This window comes from Coregonus clupeaformis, chromosome 20 (genome assembly GCF_020615455.1).
Source record: "Coregonus clupeaformis isolate EN_2021a chromosome 20, ASM2061545v1, whole genome shotgun sequence".
NCBI lineage: Eukaryota > Metazoa > Chordata > Actinopteri > Salmoniformes > Salmonidae > Coregonus > Coregonus clupeaformis.
The window spans coordinates 2,363,493-2,380,796 of record NC_059211.1 but is presented as its reverse complement, the minus strand read 5'-3'; the positions used below and the strand labels follow the sequence as shown (position 1 = coordinate 2,380,796).

At 41.3% G+C, this 17,304-nt stretch overlaps 2 protein-coding genes and 1 pseudogene across 3 annotated transcripts; all 3 read left to right on the top strand.

The window, feature by feature from the left end:
- The first annotated feature begins 1,064 nt into the window (after positions 1-1,064).
- LOC121554063 (BUB3-interacting and GLEBS motif-containing protein ZNF207) lies at positions 1,065-7,976 on the top strand. 2 transcript variants are annotated; one of them, XM_041867512.2, is made up of 11 exons: positions 1,065-1,228; positions 1,817-1,943; positions 2,041-2,176; positions 2,317-2,508; positions 2,736-2,817; positions 3,328-3,392; positions 3,978-4,111; positions 5,459-5,557; positions 6,316-6,540; positions 6,769-6,925; positions 7,131-7,976. In XM_041867512.2, exons 1-11 carry the CDS (start codon positions 1,188-1,190, stop codon positions 7,274-7,276), a joined length of 1,404 nt encoding a protein of 467 aa, XP_041723446.1. In that variant the 5' UTR covers positions 1,065-1,187; the 3' UTR covers positions 7,277-7,976. The 2 variants fall into 2 exon arrangements, with proteins under 2 accessions (XP_041723446.1, XP_041723447.1); XM_041867513.2 differs by lacking the exon at positions 5,459-5,557.
- LOC121554116 lies at positions 3,420-3,546 on the top strand (annotated as a pseudogene).
- A 3,747-nt stretch (positions 7,977-11,723) lies between the features above and the next one.
- LOC121554064 lies at positions 11,724-15,724 on the top strand. The gene is made up of 5 exons (XM_041867514.2): positions 11,724-12,091; positions 12,541-12,894; positions 13,187-13,546; positions 14,325-14,428; positions 14,956-15,724. The coding sequence occupies exons 1-5, from the start codon at positions 12,037-12,039 to the stop codon at positions 15,070-15,072; spliced, it is 990 nt and encodes a 329-aa protein (XP_041723448.1). The 5' UTR covers positions 11,724-12,036; the 3' UTR covers positions 15,073-15,724.
- The last annotated feature ends 1,580 nt before the right edge of the window (positions 15,725-17,304 follow it).

Here is a 17,304-nt window from a genome sequence, read left to right as displayed (position 1 = left end):
GATATCATTAATATTTGTGGAAATGTATATACATTTTAAGTTGTCTATTGTTTTTGTCTATGTATGTTTTTGTTTATTGTAAAAAATAAAAACAAAAGAAAAAGGAAAACTAAATATTACCAACAAAAAAATGCTTGGGACACAAGAGTGGCCCCTAATTCATTCAGAGAAGGTAGGTTTGCCACAGTGGTCTCTCTTCAGTCTAGTCACTGCCATATGGGAAACAACAGCAGCTCCCAATGCCTACAATGAAACATTCATTAGGAGCCCTGAAATCGACTTCTGTTGTGTTTGCCCACTTGCATAAATATCCCATTTTCCAAATTAATCATTCACCTGGGAGAGAAAGAGAGGGAGGGAGGGAGGGGGAAGATGGAGAATCTCTCAAGTAGATGTATTGTTTCCTTTCTGCTCAGACAGCTGAGCACAGCATTGGGTAAGGTTTTCAGTTATTCGAATTAGTCTGGCTTATATGCAAGGCACTGGGCTGGGGTACTCACAATATAGGCCCTATTGAGTCTATGTGCTGATCTAATACATTTTGTATAACATTTTATTGAATCAAATGAAATTGAACATCCATATCATAATACATGGCATGCATTGCACGTTGGTGCTGAGAATTCGAGCATGGACTATTCAGTATTGTTGTTGTTGTTCTATTATAAGGAGGGATAGGCCCGCAACTCAATATATTCTTATTTATTCAAGTCACGACATCAGTCAGTAGGTCTCAGTCAATGACTATATGGATCTAAATTTAAATTGACAACAGTATTGACGCCCTCTTCATCACCATACAATAGTATGGTGCAATGTCGTCCCCATGTGGACATTTAACTTATTACACCAGCACAGAATGCATTGAAATGACGCGAGCAGAAAAACATGAAAGCATATAATAATTTGGTATGATTTTTAATTTCAGATTATATCCGATTAAATCCCCAAAAATGTACAACTTCGTCAAAATAGTGTAAAGACATATTTAAATCACTTTTGTTTAGGGGAAATTTGCACGTGTTCCATCAGCACAGCATTGTGGGTGCTATCATAATCCACTTCCTCCACTTGAAGAAGCGCCATTTTCGGCGTTGTCATAAAGCATGTCGCTAATGTTTATCACATAATAAGAACGAATTTCAGTGTTTGTTATTATACGTTAGGTTTCTAAGTACTATCTGAAAATGGGGCGAAAGAAGAAGAAGCAGATGAAGCCATGGTGCTGGTATCCTTTGGTTTGGGGAATAGAGTAAACGCGAATCATGAAAGGAAAGTGATGGCTCGAGTGCTTAGCAAGCTAGCTAGCGGCGTAAGATACTGTAGGCCTCACAAGACCTGTTCGCACTTTATCGTCTTTTTGTAATAATTTTGTGGCAATTTCAATTTCCAACAGTCTCTCTTCTAGTTTTATTTCAACAAAGTAAACCTGATGGTGTATATTGACAAACATTTTAGCCGGAAATATAGCTACGTTAGCTAACTAACTAGAGACTTTAGTTAGCACGGTATTGTATTAATTATGTAAGTTAGCTAATTAGCTATCTCTATGCAGCTACCCAGTTTATGACGCTTAGTCGGCATACTTTGTCTGTCATAGATGGTGGACAGAAGTTGTGCTCAAAGAGTAGTTATATATATATATATATATATATATATATATATATATATATATATATATATATATAGAAATAAAGGGGTAATAGCAGGGAGCAAGCACCCTCGATTGAATTAAATGAAATCATCTAACATTAGCTAGCTTGCTAACGTTAGTTTATACTTTCTGTCTGAAATTTCCTTAATTCACAACTTGAAGGTATTGTAATCGAGATTTCGATGATGAAAAGATCCTCATCCAACATCAAAAGGCCAAACATTTTAAGTGCCATATATGTCACAAGAAGTTGTACACTGGTCCAGGGCTGGCAATCCACTGTATGCAGGTTGGTATTCACATTAACAACATGTTGGGTATTAATTCATCTGTGTTGTCAAACCTTTTATTTGTGATATGAATCATTGATGTTGTGTGTGTTTCAGGTTCACAAAGAGACCATCGATGGGGTCCCCAACGCCATACCTGGAAGGGTAGACATAGAATTGGAAATCTATGGCATGGAAGGAATTCCAGAGAAGGATATGCAGGAGAGGAGACGGACGTTAGAACAAAAACAGGGTTAGTGTCAACATCCTTCCCTGCATTTGTAGTGAGACATGGGGGGAGTTTGACAATAGAAGTCTACAGCCATGTCTCAGGGCAAATCATCTTAAAGAAATACTGCATGACTAAAATACCCCTTTACCTTGTGTTTACAGAGAGCCAGAAGAAGAAGCAGAATCAGGATGACTCTGATGAGGATGACGAGGATGATGATGCTCCAGGCCCTTCGTTCGTTCAGCAGCAGATGCCTACTGCCCAGCCCCAGGCTAGCTATGTCCCTCCCATGGCCCAGCCCGGCATGCCCCCCGGGGCCAGGGCTCCCGGCATGCCACCAGGAGCTTACTCAGGTAGAACATGGGCAGAATGGCCATACGATTGCTATTTTCTGCCAGGAAGACATTCGAATGAAGTAATGATGATTGGCAAAAATGTTCAACTGCTCTGAATTGTGAATGAATCATGCCCGTTCTGAACAAACCACAAACTGGAAAATATAAATTTCCAGCATCACCATATAATGGCTTATAAACTATACCTGGTGTATTGTTTAAAATCGATTTTCTTCCCAATACAGGAATGCCCCCTATGATGCCAGGACACGGTGTCCCGCCCATGATGCATGGGATGCCCCCTGGTATGCACGGAATGCCACCAGGGTGAGTACTGCGTCACCCCAGTCTGTATAGGAAAATGTGAGCGTCCCGTTCACATTCAGCTCCAATTCAAACTGACAATTAAGGCATTGCTTTTTATCAGTAGTTGAGACAAGAGGGGGAATATTTAGGCTTGCAGGATAAGGATTTTGTTCAATAGTCCCCTGTAGCTCAGTTGTTAGAGCATGGCGCTTGCAACGCCAGGGTTGTGGGTTCGTTTCCCACGGGGGGCCAGTATGAAAAATGTATGCACTCACTAACTGTAAGTCGCTCTGGATAAGAGCAAGCGTCTGCTAAATGACTAAAATGTAATACTAACTCATACTACTCAGTGGGTGACATTTCCCCTCTCAAAAACACACAAAGCCACGGTGCGTTTGCTCACTCTGCAGGAGGAAAATGTCTCACGGAACTGGTCCGTCACTGAAGAATCGCCTCATTATTACAGCTTCAGACAGTTAGATTTGCTCATTTAGATTATAACTCACACCTGTTGGTTTGATCTCCTTACAGCATGATGCACGGGATGGGAGGGATGATGCCTCCAATGATGCAAGGGATTCCCGGTATGCCCCCAGGTAAGCACTGTCCTAGGTGGTACCCCTTTTCCCCTCCCTTACTCCAGTCACTCTGTACCCAGTGGGGTGGTCTGGCATTGACAGGGGATACAGCAATGTGGCCCTCTCTCATCTAGGACTATTCTCCTATATGAGGCTTGTGAGAGCTGACAATTTCACAAAACTAGCATAGCGCATAGAGCTGGGCGACATAAACAAAGATCTATTAAATGATAAGCTTATAACATTAATGTGCTCCACAGTTATTGTTTTAATATTACCCTTAAACTACTACTACTTCTCTGAATGTTGTAGCTATCAATTGTCCAGTTATCAATCACCTATATTAGCAAACTTATTTAGTTTCAAACTTCACATTTCTCTAGTAGGGCCCTATAGGTTATTTATAGAAATGAACGATATCAGCAAAATGTCCACGATAAGTTTGATCGTTTTTGGTTTATTGTCCCAGCTCTAGTAGCACAGAATCATGTTCACTCTCAAATATATCCTAGAAAGCATCTGCTATGATATTTGTAATGGATTCCCTAACTTCCTGAGAAAGAACTGTGATTTGATATTGAGCCCTGATGTCTTGTCCTCCAGGAATGCCACCCCACATGGGTCACCGTCCTGGTATGCCCCACATGGGCCAGGCCCCCTCCGCGGCAGGGATGCCCCGACCCGCCGCAGCAGCCCCTGCTGCCGTCAGCAAGCCCCTGTTCCCCAGCGCAGTACAGGTGGGTCTCCTCGCCTAGAAGCGAGGTGAGATGGAGGTGTAGCTTGTCATAACTGGTTTACCTTATTTAAATAGTGTCCATTGAGTAGTTCACCAAGAGGATTTCCTCTGTAGTAAGATGAAGTGCTTATTTTAAGAGTCACTGTCTGAAGGTTGTACTGGTGCGCTCATCTCAGGCACATGCATACTATCAGAGTATCATCATTAATGATAGGGAGTAGGCTTGGGCGGTATCCAGATTGTCATACCTTCATACCGATCTTGTGCCATATTGGGATATTCGGTAATACCGGTACTGAACACAAGGGGCACTATTTTCAAATTCACTGAGCTTTTAAAATCTGAAGGTTAGCAATACTAACAAGTACATGTAAAATCCCATAGAGAATGCTAACTGTCACATTGCGAACATTTTAAGAAAGTCTCTGACCTAAACAATTTTCAGGACCGACATCCCAGCTCACAAAGTTATAAAAGTAACTAAAAAATGCTACAGTTTGCTGCAGCTACAAAACAAATATTAGACGGCAAGTCTCTTGATCCAGGAGGGGATTCTCTGCTGATAACGGCAAGCGAAGCTTGATTTTGTAAGAAGCTAACCACTTAGCTAGATAGCTAACTAGCTACTAAATTAACAAACCAAATGTACAGCTGCAGAGCATTTAGCACATTTTAGACAGTTAAGTTAAAGTTAAGACATCTACATTTTACATTTACGTCATTTAGCAGACGCTCTTATCCAGAGCGACTTACAGTTAGTGAGAGCATACATTTTTTTCATACTGGCCCCCTGTGTGAATCGAACCCACAACCCTGGCGTTGCAAGCGCCATGCTCTACCAACTGAGCTACACGTGGCGTCATCTAGCTGGCAAACATTTAGTTGTGAATTCCATACTGTAAATAGATCACCTTGGGGTGTGCTGCACAACAGTGAGTGACTCAAGGCTCTGGTCTCTTGTTATTGTGTGCTTGTAAACAAACCATGTGACTGGGTACTACCAGTAATCTTCATAATGAACAATTATGTTAAATGAAAAACGCAATCTTTATCTCCTAACATATTGCACAAGTTGACTGCAGGTATTTACTTAAGTAGCTACAAATATTAAAATGTATTAAAAAACTTCAAATAAATAGTTTCAACGTTATTGAAAAACCATCCCGTGGCTATTTCCAAATACCCAGGTATACCGCCCAAGCCTAATAGATAGCAGCGTTGTATCAGTAATGCATCCATAGTAAGGAACAATGGTCAACTATAGCTCATTATCAACTGCCCTCTGCTAGTATTCACTCTAGGTTCTGCTAGTGTTGTTCACACTCTGCCTCTCTTCTTTATGCTTCAGATGGGCTCTCATGTTCCAAACACCATCACAGCCTCTCCCAGTAGCACTGCAGACTCTCAGTCTGCTGCCTCTAAGCCTCGGTTCTCTAACTCTCCACAAGTAGGCAGGACTGTTTCACTTAATGTCCCATAGAGATGCTTGTGGCATGCAGCATATCAGCTTTATTTGGTTGAGAATGCTACAAACGTACTGTTCTGACATATAAACAAGTTAAGGTAACATATTCGGCAGGCTTTTTTGACATTCCTTATGCATTTTTATGAATCGCTCCACCAAGAGGATGAGCTGACGTTCGGCTTTCCCTTGGGAGGACTTGCTGCATGCCTGTGTGTGGCCTTCCTTCGTTTTCTTAGCACTGGATTGGTGATTTTAAAATGTATTTTGATTAGGCACAGCTTGCATTTAGCTTATTTTTCCCTCCTGTGACTTGTTAGCATGATTTCCTCAGATGGTATTTTTCACAATGCAATGCTTATCAGCAATGTGTGACATGACGCAAGTGTTTCTTGAGTGTTTCAGCCTTTGCGGAAAAAATGCTGAACTGACTTTTTGAAAGTGCAGTTTTATATGAATATAACCACCTGTGGAATCCTGATATTTTCCAGTCATTGAAAGTGCTAATCGGCTCAGCGTTAATTTGATGTACAGTGCACTCTGCTCATAAAAATCTGAGGAATCAACCAATCGCTTGTTGTGATCAAAAATCATGGGACAGAAATTCTATTTAGGAAGCACTTTTAAGGAATCAATGGGTCAAAAGTCTAAATATCTGATTCCTATGAGAGGACAGCATTGTAATCTGTGTGTGATTGAGTCACTCACCCATCTGACAGTGCCTCTTCCTTCCTGTCTCCCAGGCCCAGCAGAGTGCCTCTGGAGCTGTGCCCCACAGCGCGCCCTCCACCTCCTCCGACCCTCCCAAAGCAACATTCCCCGCCTACACCCAGTCCTCTGCCTCCTCCTCTAACCCCCCTAGTAACACTGTGGCCAAGCCCCCCGCCACAGTGACCAGTAAGCCAGCCACCCTCACCACCACGAGTGCAACCAGTAAGTTGATCCACCCTGATGAGGATATCTCACTGGTAAGTTGCTCCTGCTTTGCGTTTTGCCCTTTCACAGTAAGTAATGAATGAGATAAAGTACTTTTATCTGTCGCGTTACTGTTTTGATACTTGTAATATTTGTTTAAAACAAAGTAGTCAAATATGTAATTGAGTTGTGTGATTTGTCCTTGCCGTTGCACTGAAAGGGATAGGCTAGAGTTGCGTGATGTTTAAGAATCCCCTCTGTGTTTGTCTGCCCGGTAACAGGAGGAGCGACGGGCTCAGTTGCCCCGGTACCAGCGTAACGTGCCCAGGCAGGGGCAGGTCCACATGTCTGCCCCTCCTGTGGCGGCTGTGGGCGGCATGATGCCCACACAGCAGGGCATGCCCCCCCAGCAGCCTGGCATGAGGCACCCCATGCATGGTAAGAGACGTTATGGCATCACCAGACCAAAAAATGAACTGGAGGAGAGAAACTTGTAGCCTTTGTGATGGCATGAAAGACCAAGTGTCATACCAGTCAAAACATATGGTAGAGAACAAAAAACAAAAACAAAAACATGATGTTTTTGCTTTTGCCACTTTGCATTGTGAGCGTGATGTTTTAATATGCTTCCTCCTCCCTCCAGGTCAGTATGGCGGTCCCCCCCAGGGCATGCCTGGCTACATGCAGGGCGGGATGCCTCCGTATGGGCAGGGCCCTCCGATGGGATACCAAGGAGGGCCTCCCATGGGCATGCGGCCCCCCGTCATGTCTCCTGCCGGACGATACTGAAGCAGTCGCAACGACCTGACCCCTCACTAGGTTTGGAGGTTAAACCTTTTCTCACCTTGTGCTTTTTAAAACTAGCCCAAGCCAATGAGCAGTAAGACCAACCAGTGATGGTGAAGAAAAGTATTGATGAAAAAAAATATATATATACGCAGCACACGGACATTTAACATTACATCTTTAATGGGGGGAAAAAACATAGAAACACACAACACACAAAACAACTTGATGATGACAACTTTGTCGTTGTGCAGATTTGATACATGTATGGTGTTTTTCTTCTCATGTTTCACTCAGGTTTGTAGAAGTGAAGTGTGTTAAATATGGTTCATATTGTTTTGACTGCTCGCTGCTGGAGTAACATGATCGTACCGTACCGCCCCCCCCCCCCCTTACAAAAAGGCAAGTTTCCTGTAAATATGATTTTCTGTTGTGTAGAGTAAGTCGGTGGCGAGGCCCTCACAGCACACTTAGGTGTTGTTGGACACCCTGTCCCCAACCGTATGGTTGGTGAGGGACCTCCTTTATGACGATGATTCCAACTGTTTAGTAGTTTACCACCAGATCTATGGATTATTATCTATCAGTCTCTAGCTTCATTCTTATTTCAGGTTTATTCCATGATCAAAAGGGTAACTTGTGTGAATTTATTCTCTGTACTGTTTTAAACAATCTGTTGTAATAAAACCCACTTAAAATCCAACACTGTTTTCTTCCTGACCTGTGGATGGGGATGAGGCTTCATGAAGGTTTGTACCATGGAGGTTAGTACCTTCATCATGAAGGTTTGTACATAAATGTTTTACTTATGAAATATTGCTCAAATAATGATGTCAACATTTCAGATCTCTGGTATTTTTAAACATGTTTTAATATACACATTGTCTTGATGCAGATACGTTTATAGCCTAGATGTTCTTTAATAGTAATCAATCATTTAATACCTGCACCCTGAATGAGTTTATTTTCCTCACCTTAGGTTCACTAACATTTGCATGCAAGTGCTCTACTGTGTGTGTGGTTGATGATAAATATACATTTTACTTGATGTCGGGTGTATTTTTCCTAAACCACCTACTCATGTCCTCCGGGTATCTACCTTTTCAAGTCAGAGGGCCTTATTTGGTGTTATTCCACTATGGTGCATCAGTGTTTCCCCTATATGCATTTAGCAGCGGCACACCGCCGCTGCTAAATCGTGGCCACCACTGCAATTTTTTTGTTGATTAAATGACTAAAACCAGGTATATAGAAACAATAATGGAGCAATATATTTGAGAACAACAAAATCGCTTAAATTAAAACTAGACAGTCGGAGAATCTATAATTCCCAAAATGTCATGGCATTGGGCCCCTATTGATTTTGGTATGTTTGAGTCATTTAGGTAGTTTATGAAGACAGCATAAGCCATGGCAAAATGTGAAGAATTGCAGGAAGTTTGCTTTAAAACTGTAAAATGTTCTCCGACCCATAGCAAAATGTGTAGAATTGCAGAATATTTGCTTTAGAACCAGTTACAGTTTCTCTGTGGCCAAGAGGGCCTCTAAAACCGGGCCATTTGCCACGCCCATTACCGCCCCCACATGCTAACTTTGCCACCGCTGCTGAAAATAATACTAGGGGAAACACTGCTTAGCATATTAAAATCAAAAGAGCATTTGCAACATTTTGTAAGTCCTTTTGCACAGTACCATGTCTATTTTGATGGTAATGTCCTTATCTGCTTTTCAGCCTAAAACACAGATTTCTTGCGAAACAGGTCAGTTATATCTGTAAGTACCCATTCCCTTACCATAGTGTGGCTGTATCTTGCACCGGATGTACCGTTAAGTATTAACTAGTTATTGAATCACACTGAAATAATGCATTGTGGGAGTTTTTCCAAGATTTGTACATATTGTTTTGAGTATTGTAGATGTATCATTCTAAAGTACTTGCTATCAAGATTTGTTACACAATTTGGTTGAATACAAATGTAATGAATATTGAATGCTGTGGTGTGCCATTGTTGCCTCTTCCTGTCTGGTGGTGAAGGAGACAGTTCGGTGGAAACTGGACACATTTTTACCCCACTCATTTGGTAAGTAGGATTTCACATCGGCTATGATATATACAGTGCCTTCAGAAAGTATTCATACCCCTAGACTTATTCCACATTTGGTTGTTACAGCCTGAATTCAAAATGAATTAAATCGATATATTTTTTCTCACTTCTACACACAATACCCCATAATGACAAAGTGAAAACATGTTTTTAGAAATGTTTGTACATTTATTGAAAATGAAATACAGATATCTCATGCATAAGTATTCAACTCCTTGAGTCATATGTTAGCATCACCTTTGGTAGCGATTACAGCTGAGTCTTTCTGGGTATGTCTCTAAGAGCTTTGCACACCAGGATTGCATTTATATTTGCACATTCTTTAAAAAATGATTTAAGCGCTGTCAATTTGGTTTGTCATTGCTAGACAGCCATTTTCAAGTCTTGCCATGCATTTTCAAACAGATCTAAGTCAAAACTGTAACTAGGCAATTCGGGACATTCAATGTCGTCTTGGTAAGCAACTCCAGTGTATATTTGACCTTGTGTTTTAGGCTATTGTCCTACTGAAAGTTGAATTTGTGCGTCTCTTTTGGAAAGAAGACTGAACCAGGTTTTCCTTTAGGTTTTTGTCTGTGCTTAGCTCTATTCTGTTTATTTTTGCAGTTTTGCTTTAGTGCCTTATTGCAAACAGGATGCAAGCTTTGGAATATTTTTTATGCTGTATAGGCTTCCTTTTCACTGTCATTTAGGTTAGTATTGTGGAGTAACTACAATGTTGTTGATCCATCCTCAGTTTTCTCCTATCACAGCCATTAAACTCTTTAAATGTTTTAAAGTCCCCATTGGCCTCATGGTGAAATCTGAGTGGTTTCCTTCCTCTCCGGCAACTGAGTTAGGAAGGATGCCTGTATCTTTGTAGTGACTGGGTGTATTGATACAACATCCAAAGTGTAATTAATAACTACCATGCTCAAAGGGATATTCAATGTCTGCTTTTTAGTTTATTTTTACCCATCTACCTATAGATACCCTTTGCGAGGCATTTGAAAACCTCCCTGGTCTTTGGCGACTCTGTTTTCAAATTCACTGCTCGACTGCGGGACCTTACAGATAATTGTGTGTGTGGGGTACAGAGATGAGGTAGTCATTCAAAAATCATGTTAAACACAATTATTGCCCACAGAGTGAGTACATACATCTTATATTGTGACTTAAACACATTTTTACTCCTGAATCTATTTAGGCTTGCCATAACGGGGTTGAATTATTTTTGACAAGACATTTCAGCTTTCCATTTTAATTAATTTGTGAAAATTTCAAACTATCATTCCACTACACACAATCTCAATTTTGTCAATTTTTAATTCAGGCTGTAACATAAAATGAGGAAAAAGTCAAGGCGTGTGAATACTTTTGGAAGGCACTGTACATGGCAGTTGTAAAATAATGATTGACAAGTTCATTTGAAAACACTGCCAGACAATATTACACTAATGACAGTTTGAAGTTTTTTCAAGTTATGATCATTATGATTACAGATTATTAATAATGATGGGTTATAGTATTTGTCCTGTTAGATGTCGTCCTTTGAACACGTGTCCAAAATGTTCTACGTAGGAAACACCTCGTCTTCCAACTTCCACAACAATGCTCAAAACTGTCTTGGATATGCTGCTGTCACTAATACTTAAAACTGTTACTCCATAAAGCTGTTACTATGTTTAGCTTCACCATTATAATTGAATTTTCCCCCGTTTATAAATAATTGTCAACGTGCATACTATACCATCCTTTTAAAGGGAACATGAGCCTATTTGCTCATCTAACTATACATTTCACATAAAGCAAATAGACGTGATGGTAATTTCACAAGACAATGTAGGCAGTATCACAGTTGCTCTCCCCTTGCTGATGTGCATACATAAATGTATCCCAATGTAAAATGAATGCAAATTCCAAATGCTTTGTATCAAAACAGTCACTGTATTATTATTAATAATAAATGTGTATACTGTACAATTTTTAGTATGTCTGTTTTTTTTTCAAGCATATCTTGTTAAAAAAACCAGGAACAGGACAGCTGAACCATTTTTGTAAACTGACCACTAGATGTTCTTGTTGGGTTGTGAACTTCCAATATCTCCCACGACATTACAGTAAATAGTTAGTAATTTGTGGTATGTTTTAACTTTCATAACATTTTATAAACCTTAAACAACTTAAAGTAACTAATGTGTTGATGGTTGATACCTAAATATATTTTACATTTTCTCTTAGTAGCAGTATTTGGCTGAAATTGACTGATTTTTGAAGCTTTACAAATGGCTAAATACTCACAGTATTTTATACTCTTAGTATAAGGTCAAAACACTGTCTGGTTTCAGTATTTTGCATTTGCAGAACCATCTCATCTTAACAATGAATACATGTTTTGTAGTAAATACTAATGGTAGGCTTGGCTATTTGCTGTGACACTAGTGATGAGGAGAAATTTAGAAACATCTCTTCCTCTTTAGCGTTAAGGTTTGGGGAGGAGCATTTAGAAGTTCCTGTAACTAGTCATCACCATTTTCTTATCTGGCTGAGACCCTCCCCCAGTCAGTCAGTGAGTCACACTCAACAATTGTAGTTTACTACTCCACTTATGTCTCTGAGGCTCACTGCATGCTGTTAAGTGTGTGAAAGCGTCATCATATAAGAACAAGGGAAGTCCTGATGGATCTTCATCTGACAGGATTTTGGCTGCTGCTCATCACACATACTGTGTTGGGTAAGTTGTGTTTCTGTCACTTTTGGTGTGGGGTTAGTTTATTTGGGAACTGTGTTGGCCACAGGAGGCTGCTGAGGGGAGGATGGCTCATAATGGCTGGCGTGAATGGAATGGCATCAAACACATGGAAACCATGGGTTTGATTGATTTGATACCATTCCACTCTAGGCATTAACACGAGCCTGTCCTCCACAATTAAGGTGGCACCAACCTCCTGTGGTGTTGGCCAAAAAAATAATCTGCCATTGCAAATTTGGGATAATTTTATCATGGAGTATTTTAATGCCTATAGATCATTATGCAGATGCTTTCTTGACCAGGTTAGGAAGGTCCAAACAATGCCTCAGTACAGTGGGCTTCCCTTATATGACCACCAACAAGCCATAAACAACCAATGACACTAACGGGGAGCTAACGTTGTATTACCTTCTCTATATCTTGCCTTCTAGTGTTCTGTGATATGGAATTCATGGAGAGACCGCAGGGTGACTCTGTAGAGTTCCACTGTATCTCTGAGTTCAATGCCGCCAAGCCCATTGGGCTCTACCTGAAACGCAAGTGGCTGCAGCCCAACCGAGAGGTCCTGTTCATGTATACTGCACAAAAGCCTGCTCTTTACCCTGATGTCAAACAGCGCATCCATGTCACCGGAGACCCAAGTACTCACCGGGTCAATGTGACCCTCAGCCAGCTGAAGGGAACAGACATGGACCTCTACTACTGTGAGTTTGTATTCCCCGACACCAGCTTCGATCAAACGATTCCAAGCAAGATGGAGTTCTTCCTGTACGTCAACGATGCTGGTGAGTATTCTTTATGGATTCCTCCATTGATTTCCTATTTCCTTTTTTTTGTTTCTTGATGCGAGTGGAGTTGATGGCATCATGATATGTGTGTTAAACAGTCACAGTAGCCTGTGTGTTTTCCCCTTTTTTTTGGAACAACTCCTGATGCCATAGCTGAGCCCCACTGTTCATGTTATCATGCATTCTGCCACTGCTTCCTCCTAAGAATAGCCCTGGCTCTAGCAACAGACTCCCCTCTCCCACGCCCTCATAGCCAGTCATACTAGTGTTTGTTTCCCATGTGGAGAAGATGCCCCAGACAACAAGATGGATGTAGGCCTGATAGAGACGTGCGCCGGGGGGTCAGCTGTCCTCCCCTGCCTCGCCCCCTACGGTTCCCCCTCGGCCATGGAGGGGGTATGCCTGAAGAGGCGGTGGAACCGGGATCCAGTAGAGGTGCTGTTCCACTCCAAGCTCCCCTCCTCTGCCTCGTTCCCCCCAGAAGAGAGGCTTCACCTGGTCACGGGGCTGGGTGGCCTGGCCTACAACCTCACCCTGCTAGAGATGCAGCCGGAAGAGAGTGCTTTTTACAGCTGTGAGCTGCTGCTCCCCGGCAGGCCCGACAACAGCGCCAGGCTAGGGAGACACGTGTACTTTGTGTCTGTGCAAGGTGGGTCTTATCATAGGGCTAGTGGATTCAACCCCAATAAAACACCTGATTTATCATAGGGCTTGTGGATATAAACATAACACTTGATTTATTAAGGCTTGTTCATTCGTTGAGCTTACACATCTCAAATGGGCCATTTTATGTGCCTAAGCTTTGTGTGTCTATGCAAGGTTTTGACCTTCACGAAAAGTCTTATCTATCCACTTCCCCTCACCACATCGGTCTCTATACTCACTTTGAAACTAGACATTAGACAGATGCAGTAGGAAATTGGGGTCAGTGGTTTTGGTTTTAAAGGGATAGTTTGTGATTTTGGCAAGGAACCCGATCTACTTCCCCACAGTCAGATGAAGTTGGAAGTAGTTTCGTGAGCCAATGCTAACTAGCATTAGCGCAATGATTCAAACTGCACACAGACATAAAAACGGTATCCACAAGTTCATCTGACTCTGGGGAAGTAGATAAAGGGCTTCATTGCCAAAATCCCAAACTATCCCTTTAAGCTGTAAATTCATGCCAGTAAATGTCCAGGCCATCTGTGGAAGCTGTTTCCATGACGCTGTATTGTTTATTAACTCTAGTAGCCAATCAAGTAACCCAGGTAACAATTATCAAACAGGCATGGTTCTGTTAGTAATTAATTTCATGTTCAACATACACAGTATATGAATGGTTGTCAATTTATTTTCAATTCAATTAATTCAGGAAGTGAGTTGACATTCTGTGTAAGGCTTTTAAGTGTGATACTGCATATTGGGCATTATTGTTGTTTCCCCAGGTGTTACGTGTAGCTGTACCGGTTATGTTCCACTGCTCTATGTCCTTTCTGCTGCTGTGGGGCTGCTGCTCATCTTCCTCATCGCCCTGGGAGTGGCTCATTATGTGAGTAGGACTGTAACCTACTGACTATGGAGAAAAGGATTGATGCACAGAATATTATTTAGATCAAATATATACATGGTAGCCACTCCAGTTTTCTGCTGCTTTCCTGAGGTCATAATTTAAAAAGTATTACAACCTCACATTTTGCAATAATTCATATAACATTTTCTTGAATGCACAAACCATTCTTCACTCTGAGTTTATAAAGCCACACTGTAACCTTTTACAGCCACAACTGTAACCTCTATGGTTGAAGACTGGGGAGAGATGATATTGTTATGTTTAGATACTTATTAATCATTTGGTAGCTACTGTAGTCCTCAAGTAGCAGTACCATAACATTGATTTCTGACAGGTATGACTAAGTAACAGTGATTTGTAAAACACCTCACATTGAGGAAGGATGCCACTTTGAATAAAAAACAGCCATCCTCTTACTATTCACAGAATTTCACATAGGAAATATACTAGTTTCACTAGTTGTTTTCAGCTGCTGCCTTCTCTGATTGGCTTCTGTCCTCTGTCAGCGTAAGACCCAAGGCGACCGTGTCAAACCGCAGCCCCACCAGGCTTCCATCTACGAGGAGATGGTCGGGGTGCGGCCCCCCAACGGGAATGGAAAAGTGCCCCCTCTTACCACATGAGGCCCCCATTGCATCTGGAGTAAATGGATGCTTCCGCCTATGACAACCCCCCTCTGAGGTCTCGACAGGAAAACCACTATGAGAGGCCCGAAGGGGCACCACTAGTATCTGAAACTGCTGGGGAGATGTGAGGAACGAGGTCGGCCCAATCTCACCAACACTGTGTTTGACTATTCATTTATAAACTGGAGTCTGGACTATAACTTACTTACACGACCTTACATTTGGACAACAAACATCCACCTTAACCCACCTAACTTAGTGTGGTGTACTGTAAATGCTGTTGTGGAGTTTTAAACAAGGATGTTTCGTATTTGATGTGAATGTTGTAGACAAGGCGTGCTCAATGTAGCCCTGCTTTGCTTTTTTAAAGGTATTTTATAAGCAAGAAAGTGTAATACTTATCTTTAGTGTTGTGTAGTATTTTGACATGTTACATTTATCCATGCTCACTGTCCAGTCCACAGGGAACTGTCATTATTGCCAATCATGGAGGTTGGATCAATATTCCTATTGGATCAGTGCTGGAAACAGACAAGAATCGTGGCCATCCCAATACCAGGACTTACAAAATGCCAATTTATACCTGGTGCCAGTGGCGGCTCCTGAAAAAATTCTCAGGGGGGGCAATTTTTCTGATGATTTAGGTGACCTACACACATTTAAAAAAAGATATGTCCAGCAACAACATGAAGACAGGGGCAGCATATAAGTCAATGCCAGAAGCATTTATTGACTGATCTCAAAAGTGTTGGCTTACAAAAGCAAAATAAGTTATCACAGTAAAAATAATCAAGGGTGTTCTTTCACATTCCTCAACACTGCATAAACAATATGCATTTCCATAAACAAATGAAATATCAGCTGAAAATACAGCATCTTGGTATTTGTTCAGATTGCAGGATCAACAAGAGCTTTTACCACATTTTTTGCCTCATGGTTGAATTGGAAATATGTGCACCTGAGCATAATTCACAACAAGCAAGCAGGAGCTTTTGATAGAGGCTACTGAAAACATTGATGCAAGTTATTGGTAATAAGAAATTTTTTATAGACTTCCATATTCTGCCCTCTTGTATAGATTTGTGAAAATGAACAGTGATAGACATTTTGCCTGAAAACAGAATTTGAAAATAATTTCTAGAAAAGGTAAACACAGCTATCTGTATGGCTTTGTAAAAATGAACAACCATATTCTGGCCAATTGTATAGATTTGTAAATATGAACAACCATATTCTGGCCAATTGTATAGATTTGTAAAAATGAACATGAACAGATTTTATTTTTTTTTTCACTTTTTTTTAAAATGAAAAAGAACAATTTTAAACAACATCAACTGTGAACTGATTTGGGCGTGTGTGTGTGTTAAAGAGACAGACAGGGAGGGACAAAGAGAGAGAGAGGCTACATTACTTGTACTGAAACTGTTCTCTTCTCTCTTTCAATGCAGCAAAGCGGTCAATGACTTTCTCATTGAAATCAGGCATGCTGAGGACTAGTTCCCTCTCCATGGAAAGCATGGCCAGTGCATTCAGACGTTCCTGGCCCATTGAATTTCGCGAGAATGTCTTAACTCGTGTCAAAGTTGAGAAACATCTCTCAGCTTCAGCTGTTGTCATGGGAGTAGTTATGAGGATGTTCAACAGAGTCACAGTCTCAGAGAACGTCTCCTGGAGGTTGTAGCTCATGAGAACCTGGTACAGTGCCAGTGCACCAGTTTGACTTTCACGTCGTCGGCAAAAGACCGTTCAGTCTCTCCAAAAGCACACTGGCGATTGAGACTGAGGTTGATTCCGAGATGGGAAGGAACTCAAAAAGCGCTCCTGCACTTTGTGGTTGCTATCTATGTACCTCAGCACAAGCACCAGCTGTGTCTGTGTAGAAACGTCCGTGGTCTCGTCAGCTTGGATAGCTACGAAGTTCGCCGACTTCACCTCCTCCACAATATGTTCCCTCATGACCGCTAGCATACACTCCAGTAGCTCGTTTTGAATGGTCTTTGATGTGAACTTCTTTCAAAGAGACAATCGAGTTGCACTGAACGCTAGCCATGTTGATAGTAGTACGTGAATTGATTGACGCTGCTACCCGCTCTTTTCTTAGTTACGTTCATGGTTATGTTACGTATGACGTAAGTGCAAGCCCTCAGAAACCCATAGAGATTGTATTGAAAGCTCTGATATTTGAAAAAAAGATTTTACATGATAGTCTGAGAGACCCCTGGGCGATTT